The sequence below is a fragment of the Seriola dumerili genome, unplaced genomic scaffold, assembly GCF_002260705.1.
Source record: "Seriola dumerili isolate Sdu_G_001 unplaced genomic scaffold, Sdu_1.0 BDQW01000191.1, whole genome shotgun sequence".
Taxonomy (NCBI): Eukaryota; Metazoa; Chordata; class Actinopteri; order Carangiformes; family Carangidae; genus Seriola; species Seriola dumerili.
In genome coordinates, this window is record NW_019174446.1 from 7423073 (window position 1) to 7436836 (window position 13764).

The 13764-nt window shown below is 41.7% G+C and overlaps 2 protein-coding genes across 5 annotated transcripts in view; both read right to left on the reverse strand.

Annotated features, from left to right (window-relative positions):
* LOC111227672 (growth factor receptor-bound protein 10-like) overlaps window positions 1–3671 on the reverse strand; it is a 66137-nt gene extending 62466 nt beyond the window's left edge. The window contains exon 1 of the mRNA XM_022753290.1: window positions 3486–3671. The gene's annotated coding sequence lies outside the window, so the exon portion shown is untranslated. The remainder of the gene's footprint in view (window positions 1–3485) is intronic.
* A 3979-nt stretch (window positions 3672–7650) lies between these two features.
* The window catches only part of cobl (cordon-bleu WH2 repeat protein), a 57484-nt gene continuing 51370 nt past the window's right edge, over window positions 7651–13764 (reverse strand). For all 4 annotated transcript variants that reach the window (XM_022753398.1, XM_022753395.1, XM_022753397.1 and 1 more), the window contains 5 exons: window positions 12008–13614; window positions 11650–11877; window positions 11330–11446; window positions 10060–10377; window positions 7651–9471 (listed from right to left, as the gene is read on the reverse strand). In XM_022753398.1, coding sequence (XP_022609119.1) covers window positions 9388–9471; window positions 10060–10377; window positions 11330–11446; window positions 11650–11877; window positions 12008–13614 — 2354 coding nt within the window. In that variant the 3' untranslated portion in view covers window positions 7651–9387. The remainder of the gene's footprint in view (window positions 9472–10059; window positions 10378–11329; window positions 11447–11649; window positions 11878–12007; window positions 13615–13764) is intronic.

The window sequence follows — 13764 nt, forward strand, 5'->3', positions numbered from 1 at the left end:
AATAAAGGCTACATTCTTGCCTCTCACGCAGACTTGGATTTCAGCCACATTTGGACCAACACCAGAAACTCAATCCACCGTACACTGTGGTGGTTAGACAAGCGAGCGTTGCATCGTCTTAGGTCACAAGTGGAAAGCGGTGAGAATCGGGTTTGTACAGGTCCATATTTACAGTATGGAGCAGGAGGGGAAAGAATAATACCACAAAGTTTTTCCTCTGGCAACGATCTACGTTCTTAGAAATGAATTCTCACCAAGCAAGACATGATTACTCAGCAGTTTATCGCTGACATACCAAGTACATAAAACATCAATGGAGCTGTGATGTCAACAACAAGAGGTCAAATTAGTCTCAAGAAATGTTAACTTGTGGTTAAGTACCAGTCCAAATAACCCAAACGCAAAAGTTTGTAGAATGCTTTAAGGCCAAGCCAACGTAGAACATTTTAATAGAAGGGTGACTAAGTATGTAGAAATGATGCCCGATTATGCAACCGAGTCCAAACTTTAACTTTAGCCAGAAAACAAATAAAGACAATCACTGGATTATTTTTCGACCACTGACAGCCCAGCTGAGCATTTTGTGAAGTTCCTCTGCTTTTAGGTCCAGGCAGAGTCAGTCATCTGACATGAACTGTGCAGTGGTCCCCCAGCAGGCTTGGGTTAATGGTGTCATGACATCAGGGAGGGGGTATTAACAGTGTATAAGCCTAGACTAACCAGTGCTGAATGACTGCTGGCTGACGCAAGACCCAATGGAATGCTGCCTAGAGCACGACCACAAGCTCTTATACCACCAATACCAGCTAATAGGATATCTCTGCCACTTTTGCCCTGGGATGGCAGCTGAAACTACATGCATACACGCAAGGGCTGGGGGAATACACAACTTTATATTCATTTGTACATCAAGAAAAATGCTCAAGTTGAAATTGAGGCTTAAGTTCTACTTATGCAATAAATCTCTGGGGTGATCGCTGCCAAGCATACAGTATTTCAATCAAAGCAGAAGCAACTGCATTTTCAATTTTTTGGAGTCTCTCAAAAGACAAAACACACAAGTCTGAATCCTAGAGCGAGCTGAGTATAGCTTATTGTAAGTATAATTATGTGCAATATGTGCAGTCAGCAGACTTTTGGCAGCCCGTACTCTTGCAGAGTTCATGCCCCGTCATGCCTGTGCTTACTGAGCATGGACTTGAAATAGCAGGACTGGTGCTGGGGGGGGTGGGGAGGCGGAGGTGGGGTGGGGGAGAGAGAAACCACAGCTCGAGCGGTTGCCATGTACACAGAGACGTGACCACAACATAATTAAATGAAAGAAAGCAGGAAATAATGGGCAAGGGCAAGGAAAAGAGAAATCCTCTTTGGTTATGAGTGGGAGGGTGTAAAAAAAAAAAAAAAAAGATGCTTGAAAAGAGACGACTATAACATGTTTCAGACAGTATGTAGCAGCAGCAGTGATCAAACTACTTCACATTCAACCACACTTTGAGGTTAAAATGCAGAGAACCATGCATGTGCAGAGTATTTAAGTGCTCTCCTGTAGGTTGCCAAGCCAAGTGATATATCAGTGGTGATTTTCACTTCAGTGATTCCAGAAGAGCTGCTGCTGACTGTGCTTTGCTTGCCTTAATTCAGAAAAGTATACTGAGGTTAAATTTAAGGCATACTAATAAATTTAAACATACAGGATCTTAATTAATCCAGTGAGGGATGAATGACAAAGTCAAAATGCTACATGTACTCAAAACCACCAGACACAATATTAATTCATGCCAAACAGCTTGGTTTTATCCAGTATTTCCCTAACCACAGACGTCCCACCTATGGAACTGAAGCTCAATAGCTCTGCCTGTGCAGCTGACAAATTTAGGTCTGTGCCAAAGTTTTCAACACACAGGACAGACTGTTATCTCAGGATTTCTACAAGTTTTCCCCTTGAAAATGTGCACCGGCACAATATATTTTGGACGCATTACCTAGGAAATTTGTGTATCAGCCTCTAAGTGCCTCCTTCCAGTCTGACCCCACATTCCCAGTGAGAGCCCTGATCTACATTCAAAACACACAGGCCAACGCCGATAGTTCCCAGAATCATAAATTTGGGTGGTTATGCAACTTTCTGCAGAGACCACATGCAGCCAATAAAGAAATTGATTTGGACGAGTGCCCAAATGACAGGGTGGATTAGACTATCTATGAAGAGTTGCTTTGTCAAGACATTTGCACATAATGTTAAATTAGATAATGATCAATGTCTCACTCTCACTCACTTGCCCCTTTCTCAGTCTGTTAATGTTACCGTTGTTAAACAGAGTTTCTCAAAGTACTGCATAACTATGACAAAATATTGTATTATTATAACAAATGTCACAATGAAACAATAGGAGAAGTATAAAATGAAGAATGGTGAAGTGGTGCATCTGCAGTTAGTGTGCATTTACAGTGCAGGGCAGAAGCTGGGTTTAGGGAAGGCTTGAAGATAAATGAGTAAGCCATGGGTTTCTGAAAGATTTTCACATCAAGACGCCCCAACACAAGCCCTCTGGGAGTGTTTTTGCTGTTATAGCCTATTGACTCAGTACTATAGACCTGCCTAACAAGTGCACTGATAACACTTTTTTTTTTTTTTTTTTTTTTTTTTACAGCTTGTTGATTAAAGGGACTTCTTCCTCTTGTTGTGGTAAGTTGTGGTGGATCCGTTCAATTCAACAATTCCTCACTTTACTTTACTTAGGGACCCCCTGGAACCCACCCAAGGACCCCATGGGGGTCCCTCCAGCCCACTTGGGGAACCACTGCAGTAGGGCTTCATGAACATCCCTGGGAAAACGCCCCCCCACCCCCCTTCCCTGCCTGCCTGCCTCCCTCCATCCCCACCCCCAAAGCAAACGCTGCCAAAAGGATAAGGCGATAAGGCGAGACTGGCGAAACTCTCACAGAATTGAGTAGGGGGTGGGGTGGGGTGGGGGGGTTGAAAGTAGCCTATGGTCCACTGTAGACCGCTGTTACGCAACTGTACACAGGGCAGGTTATTCGAGGGACTCGAATCACAGTAAATGTTGGGAAAGGTGCAGGAAAGCGCACGAGATTGAGACGGTGTATCGGCACGCGTACTAACCCCGGAACAGGCTGGGGTGTCTCCGGCGGAAGCTCCCCACTAGTATGAATACAGTGAAGTCCGTTTAGTTTAATGCAACAGCTCGATCCGCTGAATAAACTTGTTTTCAAAGTTCAATGACTGGCCGCTACGTTGTCAGAAAGGCAGGCATGGACCCAGGTCCCGCTAGGCGGTTACGCGCAACGTTCACGTGTGTTCCGACCCGCAAAACAGTGCGTGTCATCACAACAGCACATTAAAACTTTTATTTCACGCGCTCACTGACCACTCTCAGTGGACCCCCCCCCTCCCCCTCGCCTCCCCCACACCCCCCAAAGAAGGAGCATGGGAACTGCTTCTCCATCCAGCAACATGCACTCACCTTACAGCCAGATCAGTTGAGGCAGGCAACGACCCTCAGAGACAAAAACGGAGAGCGGCAGTCTGGAGATGAAGGGACACTCGGCAGCGCTGGATCAGGCCACGGTGGTCAACATTCCCGGACTGGACAGCGAGACAGAAGCAATAGAGGAGGAGGCGAAAACAGTGGCTGCAAAGACTGCGGGCAGCTCATCTCATGCGGCCAGGGATACACACACACTCTCACACACACACACACACACACACAGATACACACGCACATACATACGTACACGCACACAAACACACACACGCACGCATACAACTCCTCCCCTTTCGACTAGACCACGCCCACGTGCGAGGGGTGATTAATGCGGCGTTCACGTCTTATGGGAACAAGGGTGTGTTCAGAGGATTCCGCTTTTATTTTTTGAAGAGCTGCCTTTCAGTGGCATTTCGAGTTGCGTGTGTGTGTGTGTTGTTTTTAACAGCATACACACACACACACACACACACACACAGAATCTGGTGTACACAGAGTGTATAAATATACAAGATTTTTAACAGGTTGCATGTTCAAGTTTTTGCTCATTTCACACCATCTATAATAAAGACAAGCAGTTGCTCAATTGTGAATTATTTCTCCCTGACAAAGTTGTTTCATCACCTCATGTTTATGGAATACAAAACTTTTAAGTTTTACCACCCTCCACCAATCTTAAAGATCTGAAATAATTACATTTATTAATTTGATGTGACTGATGATACTAGCCTACCTTCCCAATCTTCCGTCTTTGCACAAACAGTAGAGGATGAACACAATCTAATAAGTGTTTAAAATACCTTTATCAGCTCTTCATACAATCAATATAAACATATAAACTGCTTCATGCCCCAGTTTCCCTTTTTAAAGTGGGCAATTTTAAGCACATTTTATTTCAATTTTATTGAAGCTGGGGGTTGTAACACCTTTAGGAGGTTATTGTCTGCCGTGTTTCCTTCACTTGCTTGTTGTGAAATATTATGTGTATTGTCCCTTAAAATGAAAGTGTTTGATGTTCAATATAGATCTGCACACAGAGCCTACTGCTGTTTACTGAGGATCATGTGACGAAAAACCCTTAATGAACTTGTGTGAACTCTTAGTTGTTTATAATGCATTCAACAACACCAGATATTCATTAGCTTAATTCAGTTTCAAGGACATTGTCTCTATATGGATCTATATTATCATAAATTATATTGAGTTATTTAGCAACCATTAAAAATATTCCAAAAATGGTTTCCTTTCTGTTCCTTCCTTTCTTATCAAAGGATTGCATGTCCTGTGCTGGATGTGGCAAGGGGTCAAAGTTCATTACGTCCACCAAGGAGTTTATGTTTTCGCCACCTGTTTATTTGTCAGCAGGATTACGCAAAAAGTACTGAAACCATTTTCACCAAAGTTGATGAAGGGATGGGGGATGGGCCAGGGAAGAACCTTAAATTCATTTACAATGATGTTAAATGTTTTTTTTTTTCTTCTCAGTCCGGTGTATGTTGTTTGACATTTGCCTTGACAGAGTTTATTTATATGTCCATGTTACAAGTTATTCCTTTAAAAAAATACTTTTTTGGACCAAAATGTTCACAGGGGAAGGATATCTACACCATGAACCTAAAGTTAAGGACAACACTCCTCTTTTAATTAAAAGCCCTGCTCTGACAAGCACAATCAGGAGTTAAAACAGTAGTAGCTGTGAGGTATGTATATTGCACAACTGGGGGTCAAATCTCATTGCACCAGTATTGCCTTCCTGCCAAGGTTGTGTTTTTATCCCCCTGAGCCTTGTAAGTGTATTGCATAAGACCAACTGATGTTTATATGGCTGAGGGCAACATCAGGAGGTATACATTCAGCTCATGTGTTATTGCAGTTTAGACCGCTAACTAGTGTAAAATATTTACAGTAGGAAGAGTGAGTGAAAGGTAATGACTCGAAGTGAACCCCACAGCACTGTCAGATAAAGCTCTGCCTCCGGCTTCAGTGTCACCAGGGATAACCCAGCGCTCAGTTCATTTTTCATAGTGCCTGGGATAGTTCAGACTTTGATTAGTTCAAGTGATGGGAACACACCGTGGGAGTCTGAAGTGGAAAAGGTCATCAGTCCTAAGCTGTGCGTGTGTGTGTGCCTATGTGTCTGGATCAGGACCACAGGAGGCTCACACTGTGTCCCCTCAGTGTGTGTAAATACACACTCATAGTGCCATTGCAACCATTTCATCACACACATACTTACAAACAAACACACATCATGTCACTCATATTCAGGGTGCCACCATGCAACAAAGCATTCTTTCTATGAGACACATTATGTTGATTTCACCTCATCAGACATTCAGCATCACACAGATCTTTTGTTCAAATTGATTGATCAGATACATAGTAGACTGCCCGACATCAGAAAACAAAGTCAACATAAACCCCTGCTGATAGTCTGTGTCACTGTGTCCATCACTCATAAGTCGGGACGTCAGGGCTAACAAAGCTATCTAATACAAGTCGAGGCAGTTGGTGAATGGCTTTCATTAAAGTCTATCACAGGACTATGGATGAATATGCTTTTAGTGCTGCCACAGAGGGAAGTCAACACTTTATACTATTTACTGCTCATAATTTATCGAGTTAAAAAAAGATATAAACATATTCTGCAAGACGTGACTATTGGCATATTCCTTCTCACACCTGAATCTAAACAAGCTATTGAAAGTTGCTGATGTGATCTGAAATATATGATTACATAATCTCAATTTTATTAGTCAACATAGTGATTGACATAGCGACATGGAGCATTCCCTGCCTCCGGCCTTCATTTGAAACTGTTATGGCAACAAACACAAACAAACCAATAAGGTCGGTGAAGGCATAACCACAGCCAAACCTAACTGAATTTATTTCTGTTGTATTATGTGGCGTGATCTTCTGGTAACTCTTGATTCAGGGGTTGTTTACGTTGGCAGGATGGTTAAAATGGTTTGGAACTGTAACACAGGCACAAGCTCAAACACACGTACACAACAAAAATATCATTCACACCCACCCACACACACACAGAGACATCCACCCACCCGTACACATCCTTCAGTGATTTGTAAAGCAGATTAGAATGGCTGTAGAATGAGCATGAATTTTGACCCGCAAGAGAGCCTGTGGTCCCTGCAGGAATTTACAGCTCTCTCTGGCCAACACAGACAAGATTACCCTTCTGCACTATTTGACTTACAGAGCGTTCAGAAAGTATTCAGACCCCTTCACTTTTTTTTTCATATCTTGTTTGGTTGCAGACTTATGCTAAAATTGAAAACATTAATTCTTTCCCTAAATCTATACTCAATATCCCATAATGAGAAGGCAAAAACAGAATTTTAAAATCTTTTGCAAATGTATTAAAGAACTGAGATATCACACTGACATAAGTATTCAGACGGTTTACTCTTAGGTGAAAGTAATTAAAGCCTCAAGTCTTCTTGGGTCTGACGCAACGAGCTTTGAACACCTGGATTTGGGGATTTTCTGCCATCCTTCTCTGCAGATCCTCTCAAGCTCCGTCAGGTTGTAGGGGGACTGTCGGAGGACAGCCATTTTTCAGGTCTCTCCAGAGATGTTCGATTGGGTTTAAGTCAGGGCTCTTGCTGGGCCACTCAAGGACATTCACAGAGTTGTCCCTAAGCCACTCCTGCGTTGTCTTGGCTGTGTGTTTGATTTATTTGCCAATATGTGCATCTGTATTGTGTATTTCAATGTGATTTTGCAACTAATTTGCATCATTCAGTTGCTTTGGGGAGGAGGGCAGGGGGGCCCAGTGACTAGTGTTTCAGGAATCAGGAATGCAGGTTAGGTTCAAGTTCTGAGAGTCATTTTGTGTGACCACATAGTGATGAGTCAGGGCGATGAACTGCTGCCCGGAATAGTAGCTCATCTGTGGTGTGGCAGAGAGAGGGAGGTTACAATATATTTCATAAGGACAGCAGGATGACCACAGTCTACAGGCAACCACAGTGCTGGGAATGGCACAGGCACATTAGAGTGATGCTTTCCAGGGCAAGGTTCATACTTTGCTATTTGAGGGGGAAAATGACACTTTATGATCTGTATCATTTCAACAGAGAAAGAAAAAAAATGTCAGCAGCAAGTCATTTTCCTCTTGATTACAAAATTATTTATTGAATCAAAAATTAGGTAGACAAAAATAACTGTGCAACCTTCTGAAAAAACAATGTGCAATTAAAACTTAAAAAGCAATAGCTTATAAAATTTTCATGCTACCGGTGGAATAGCTTTCTATCAAAGTTTTAAATCAAATCTATCACAGCGATGATCTTTCTTCAGTTTACAAAATATACAGTGCTACAATGTGCTGTAGGCTATAGTGTGTAGATGAAACCATCTACTAGCAGAAATGAAATAACTCTTTCTAGTTAGAGAAAGTAAAAATAGAAAAGCTCTTAAGGTTTTCACTCTCAAGATAAAACATACAACAGTAAAATTATTTTTTTTGAGTGTTGAAAGTGAGCATAAATTAAAATAAATCTCTATAAAACTAAATGCAACTCCCTTTAGTCACAATACACAGCAGCAAGCATTTACACCTGAATATGGATGCTATAGGTTTGTATCATTCTAGCGTGAACATCCTACTTTATCCATAACTATAACATTTAATACAGGGGTCCTCTCTCCACAGAATAAGGACCTAAACCTAAACCTCTGCTTCCCTACAACTGCTTTTTTGTGTTACATAGCCATTAATAAACTAATCTCTTTGCTCATTGTGGCATCCATCATTGATATACTTAAATAATAATGCTTCTAAAGTGTTGAGATGTCAATGAAAGGAAAGGTTCATCTTAATATGTAATATATGTCAAACATAAAAAGGCATGGTCAATCATATTGCACCTGTACAAATATGCATTTCTACAGGGTACTGACCAGATTTGACAATGTCTTTAGATTATAAACAGCAGCACAAATTAAGGTTAGACGCCAAAACAGGAGCATAGTAATGATCTAACAGGCACTAGTCAGTCTTTACCATCTTACTCCTCAGAGCCAGGAACTGTAGCAGTTGGCATCATGGACCAGATCTATATATTTAAAACATTTCCAATGGATCTAATCATTGTTTTCTTAAGGGTATTTAAGATTTCAATAATCTTCATTGGTTAAACAAATATTAAATTGACTGAATCTGGAAACATTGTCAGATCCAACTTATTGCACCCCTCATAGAATTTATACAGCAAACATCATATACGTAACACTGAGCAACAGTATAAGGCATCCATGACTTTCTGTGGTAAAAGCAAATAAAAAAAGATCAGAACAAAAAAAAAAAAAATGAAAGTAGCATAAACTATTTAAATTTTCTTTCATTGGCACACATTTTTACAACATTCCAGTTAAAACTACTAAATTCAAGTACAGGTGGCAAGATATGTTTAGGAGCAACACTATGTTATAAAGATGAACTGAACACAAACATGTTCCAGTAAGCTATTCTTATGTTAGGAGCTGAAACATCTGATATCATGGATGGAATTAACTGCAAACCTTTCACCTATCACACCTTTATCAGACAGATGTTGCAGGTGTTTGGCTAACAAAGTAACATTCCTTTTGCAAGAGGAAATGTTTAAATCATTCCGCTTTTATATAAAAAACATATAAGTAGATAATATAAGTGAAAATAACAGTCTCCCTGCATTACTGTTCCTTTAAAAACTGCAATAGTTTAAGCCTAAGGCCCCGGACTGATAGTGAGAGATGTGAAGTTCAAATAACATTCACTCAGCGTCTGCTGCAAAAGCACAATGGCAAAAAGCGGAAAACCAAAATGGAATTTGATCAATTATTCCTGGTTGCGGTGATGTGGGCTTCCCTCTTATTGCTGGGTGAGGGCTGAGGAGGTTGCTTGGATTGTTCCCAGTCTCCCATTCACTTGAACTGTCTTTGTGGGCACAGCAACCTGGTTAAAATAAACACAAGATGTCATGTTTGTATTTCTCCACTTTGGTGTTAGTATAGAATAGTTCATTGCTTGCAGGCAGAAAAAAAACAAGTTCTGTGGTTGTGTGGAGTCTACAAACAGACAAAAAGACAAAAATGCCTAAACTTATTAGTTAATTTTGTACCTCAGCAGATCTGAAAAAGATGTGTTGAACAATTTTCTGATTATTGTCCTCATCCTAACACTAGGATGAGTCTAAGATATGGGAAGAAAGAGGAACTGGTTCAAATCATATATTTTTCTGTTGCTCCCTCTAGCTTCATTGCCTCTATCTGTTCCGTCTCTGCCTGTTTTCATGTCTGTCTCTCTTTTGTTCCCTTCCTCTCCTCTTTGATGACAGTCTCTCTGGGTGAAATGATGCTGTTTTATGCCCCAACACTCAATAAAAAAAACAAAAAAGATATTCAATACATGCTGTGCTAATGCTAAATTTTCATCTGCTTATGCTATCTTTGTCCGATGGGACATGTGTCAATGGTGTTGTGACTTCTGTAACAAATTTCACTCTGTGGTGTAGATAGATAATGTATTTTTCTGTATTTGTACCTTTTTCAGCCTCTCAGCAGCTGATCCAGAGCGAATGGCCTCCAGCATAGCCTCCCTGGCCAAGGCAGGGTTCGCGGGGGCGTTAGCACTTGGATGTGCCGCAGCGCTAGGCTTACCCTGGGGAAAGACAGGGGGAGGAGGTGGAGGTGCGGCCGTGGGCGCTGGTGGTGGCGGTGGTGGTGGGGTAAAGACAGGAGGTGAAGTGGAAGGGGAAGTCACAGAGGGAGGAGAGGGAGAGGAGGGGGGATGTGCATTTCTCTCCTCCTCAGAGACCACCTTCCTGAACTTCTCAAGCTCATCTGCAGCTTCAGATTTGGTCTGCAACACACAAAGGAGTGAGATAATGGTAACTCTAGACACATAAACATAGGCGGGAAGCCAGCTGCTCATACAGAATGTGTAACTGAACTCACACTCACACACAAGTGCATCTATCGTCAACCTCTGACTTGCACATACAGAGATACTTTGTTCAAACAAATTCTTTTCTGCTCTAATCTCGTTTATACACATTCACATTTATATGATTTTATCTTATTTATTTTGTAATTCCATTGTACAGGGGTATTTAGTTTTATTTATTTATGCAATTTTTTTTTTTGAGAAGCACAACGTTTAAGAGACTAATTTAGTCATGCAGCATTCCAGAGATTCCACTTCTGGTAAGGAACCTCCAGAATAGAACCGCAGATGTTTCAGCTACAGCAGCACGTTTCCTGCCCCCTTTCATTCCACATGGGTCCTTATGTGACAGCAAACCACAACTCTCAGTCCACACAGAGGGATGGAAATAGACACCCATGCTTGCATAACTTGGTTCATGCATGAATTTGTGAACTGCTAACTAGCTAACAACACAAAGTGATGAGAGAGACATTCACATTTCCTTTTACATACTCCTCATGCCATGCAACTGCAATAAGTAAATGTGTTTGTTCTCTTTAAAGTGCAACAAGACAAAGAGTATACAGTCACGCTGTTGGCTCTGTGATGATGCTGACATGCTGATGTTTCGTAGGTATAATGTTTATGTTGCATTATGTGCGTTCTGACATTAACAATAAAAACGAAGTGCAGCCAAAACTAACGGGAATGTTGTTGATTATGCAGGAATTTGGTCATAAACCAAAGTATTGGAAAAAATTTACCTAATCAGTAATGAATTAACATTTATTTGAGAATAAATGTGAATACATTCAAGGAGCCATTCAAGCAAGTTTTTTTTCCCTGCAAGGCCCCTTGATATTGACAGACGATACAAGTATCTTACCTTCCTCAGCCTGCTGGAGTTGCTTTGGGCTCTAATGGCCGCCAGAAGAGCAGACCTCTCGTTCTCCTCCTCAACATAAGATGCTTTCTTCATGTTACTGGGACCAGAATTGTATATCTAATAATGAAAGGAAAGAAATAAAAAGAGAAAAATCAAAATCCCCTTCTTGTCTTCCAGCCAACAGCAGCAAATGCAATAATATTCTTGAGAAAATTAAGAATGTAGTGTATATTTCTATCACTGGTAGTCACTATCACTGCCCCATGGTTCTCCATCCATCCATCCATCCACATACTGCATGATGCTTATCTTGATCTCACCTTCTTCAGCCTGTCCCTGCCTCCTCCTGTCTGGATTGCGTCCATCAGGCTGCTGTGCAGAGATGTCTCTTTCTCCACAGATCTACAGATCACCGGTCTGAACTTCTTAAGTGGCCCAAACACTGTCACCGGCTGTGGTACATCACCGCGGTCTGATACTGTGACAGAAGGTTGTGGTCTCACATCAGGTGTGAGATGAGTGGCTGCCTTCGTCATGTCCCTTGTGTTCTGAAGACAAGATGTGGAGTATTTAGTACAGTGTAATTTACAGGAACAATTTTACTGTTAAAATTCTTCATAGTATTTATTTTTCAAGAGACCCATAACATGCAATTTTTATAATCCAGGTTTTACTTACATTTGTCCGGCCTTGGGATATGGTCTTTGGGGCTGTGGGTGGTTTGGCAGATGAGTGTAGAGGACTGCTTTGTGCAGGGTTGGAGCTTCTGGGCCAAATCTGTTTAATAGCGTCTCTGTCATTGCTGGCGGTCACATTTATCTGGACAGGGCCACTAGACTGAATGTGCTTATTCTTGGCTGTTTCTGTTTCCAGCGTAGAAGTGCTTCCTTTGGTCGATCCAACACTGTCTGGTCTCGCTTCACCAAAATCTCTCTGGCTATCTGACACATACTCTGGACAGCTCATTAACCTCTTAGGACCAGAAGGGTTGGGTTTAGAAGCAGAGTCATTCTCCTTATTATCTGCCAAAGAGGACTGGGAAGATGGGTGTGGATTCACTTGTATGGACCGACCAGATCTCTGGAAGCCAACAGTCTGTGTTTTCACAGAGGCAGAGGAGTCAGCGACTTTAGAGATGGAGTTGGGTTTATCTGAGGTTTTTGGGGCGTATTTAGTGATGGCAGATGCCACGTACTGGCTTGAGGTTCGCCTGGATGGTTTGAGGAAGGACAGGTCTCTTTTCAGGTCTGGAAGGAGTGGAGGGGAAAGGGCAGGTTTACAGCTTGGCTGCTGAATGTTTGTTGACACTGAAATCTTGCTCTCTACCTCCACCCGCTCCTCCTTTGCAACATGGATGTCTGTCACTGGTTCTTTAGCTTTTTCTTTAACTGTCTCTTTAGGCTGGGCTCTCTCTGCAGGTTTATACATAATACTTTGTGTTGTTTTCAGGTATTCAGAGTTACTGGTCTTCAATGGAGTTTCTGAAATTACAGTGGGAGTATTTCTCAGGCCATCCATGTTCTCCTTCGCCTTATTAATCTGACCTTTGCTGTGGTGCACAGGACTTTCTTGTCTCTCATTTGAGCTCCAAAAAAGTTTGGCTCTTCCATGAAGAGGAGACCCCTCGCCGCAATTAATCCCTGACTCTGATGAACCACCAACTTTGTTCCGGGAGATACCTTTCACCATGTTTCCTTGATCGTCAATCGTAATGGCGCCTGCGATAAATTTGACGGCTGGATCTCCTGTAGCAGCATGTACGGCAGAAGGTTTGGGAGGAACCACAGTGAACGTTTTCATACCGAACCGTGATGTGACGTTGCGAGTGATTTTACCGTGGGAAGTATTGGAGCTGGAGTTATTTTGGTAAACTCTGTGCCCTTCCTCAACTCTTTCTGCAGACACTGATCTCTGACTGGTTGGTGGTAGAACAGGTTTCTTCTCTTGAAAAGATTGAGCGTTGTTTTTTACAGGATCAGATTTGATCTCAGTGCTTTTGCTCTGTTTCTGCATGTCGGCATTAGATTTCACTGCTGATGTTGTTCTTTGCTTCTCCTCTTTAACACTCTCGGTCTGAGTGACACTCATCTCTTTAATTTTTGTCTCTGTTATCTTTTCTCTCTTTTCATCACCTATAGACTTGTTCTCCAGTGACTCCCTGTGCTGTTCAGGTTGAGACGGCTGCTTAGTATTTGCACTGCTGCTTTTATTACTGTCAGCAGCTGTACAAGCATTGTTGTTTTTGTTCTGTGGCTTGGTGCTGGACTGGTGACAAAAATCTGGACCTGTGAGAAGAAAAGGTGAGAAAAAGTCAATTTAATATATAAAAAAAGATGACAGGATTTTAACTCTGTTGTAATGATACCAATGAGGAAGAAAACAAAGCATACATTAGTGGAATTAATTAAAAATATCTAAAGCACTAAATCTATTGT